Source organism: Austrofundulus limnaeus, unplaced genomic scaffold (genome assembly GCF_001266775.1).
Source record: "Austrofundulus limnaeus strain Quisiro unplaced genomic scaffold, Austrofundulus_limnaeus-1.0 Scaffold1568, whole genome shotgun sequence".
NCBI lineage: Eukaryota > Metazoa > Chordata > Actinopteri > Cyprinodontiformes > Rivulidae > Austrofundulus > Austrofundulus limnaeus.
The window spans coordinates 7,494-8,978 of NW_013953970.1; the positions used below are offsets into that span (position 1 = coordinate 7,494).

At 39.6% G+C, this 1,485-nt stretch overlaps 1 protein-coding gene across 1 annotated transcript in view; it reads left to right on the plus strand.

The window, feature by feature from the left end:
* LOC106535800 (transmembrane protein 132C) overlaps positions 1–1,485 on the plus strand; it is a gene marked incomplete at its 5' end in the record, with an annotated part of 15,284 nt that overhangs the window by 1,227 nt on the left and 12,572 nt on the right. The window contains 1 exon segment of the mRNA XM_014032894.1: positions 702–907. Coding sequence (XP_013888348.1) covers positions 702–907 — 206 coding nt within the window.

Below are 1,485 nucleotides of genomic sequence, written 5' to 3' on the forward strand. Positions count from 1 at the left end.
GACAAATGGGGGGAGGGGAGAGGGTCAAGAGAGGAAACTGGCAAACGTTGCGGTAGATGTGAAACAAGTTATAATGGAAGGAGAAATTGAAAAGAGGAAACAGCAAAGAGGAGGGTTGGGCATTTTTTCCTTTTATGTCTGCAGAGCGTAAGCACAGAGAGGGGAAAGTTAAATTGAAATGGTGCGAGCTAATGTAGAAGAAATGGTATAGATCTGATGGGCAAACTGTTCAACTTTTTTTTAGTTTCAAACAGTTTTGTTAGAACAAAGATGCTGCACTTAATAAAGTTCCACAGGAACATTAAAAATACGTTGTTCAAGCTGAATCTTACAAAAAATAAGACTGCAGTAAAAATGCTGTAAAATTATGTGCCAGCACCTCAAATATTAAGTCCTGTTCCCCGGCTTCAACACTTCTGTTAAGCTTGACAAATTGTTTTGTTTTAATGCAAATGTATTTTTCTTTTTTTTAMTGTTGGATTAACAACACAAATGATAAAGTCCTAAAACTAGACATTTTCTTGCAAAATAACAGGAATAAAAAGCTTTTAAAGACYGTAAACAGCTTTATTTATCATTAACATTCAGGCTGTACGATGTTTGTGAAAAACAAAAGCTACATTGAAATAGCTTCAATAGTGAAAAATGTGACATGATTCAAATGTAACATTTTTTTTCTTTTTTCCCTCCTGTCTGTTTAGGTTTCCACAAACTGTGACCAAGTGTTGGTAAACGGTAAGGAGATGCACGGCCGGCAGTCCTTGGCAGTCAACTTCACCTACCTCCACCTGTCGGCTCAGCTGCTGCTCACCGTCTGGGTGCCCAAGCTTCCCCTGCAGATAGACGTGTCTGATACTGAGCTGAGCCAGGTCAAAGGCTGGAGGGTGCCCATCACCACCAACAAGAGGTGATTTACCTGCTTGACCTCCTCGCGGTGCGGACGGGAATCACACTGTGTGGTCTGTTTGTTTCTGAAAATCCAGTTCACACACAGTCCTGTGATTCAGGCTGTGAAGGTGTTCACTCTGCTGGTTCTGCTCCTCTCACATCACGTCTAATTTTTTTTTTTTATTGTTGAGAGAGATTTCAGAATAAAAAAAATAAACCTTTCTGAAACGGTACCACAGACATCATTTACTGTCAGATCAGAGCTGTGCTGTCAAAACCTGCAAGCTTGGATTTTTGGATTTATGTTTTTTTTATGTTCTTGTTTGAGTTTTTCTTCAAACATCTTGTGAGACAAAAAAGAAACAGAAGGATATTTCAAGCACAACAGAAATCTTTAATTTTATTTACAGACTGTCACCTGTAAGTTTGAGTAAGCTGTTATCGTTGGAACTACTTGCACCACTGTGCAGCCTTGCTTTCTTAAGCTATATCCTATATGAACCATGCAGATGTTTCCCAAAATACACCTTCAGTGAAGCTTCCACACTCCACACATCTGCTTGTTTGGTCACAATGGCTCAGTGGTTGGCACTGGTG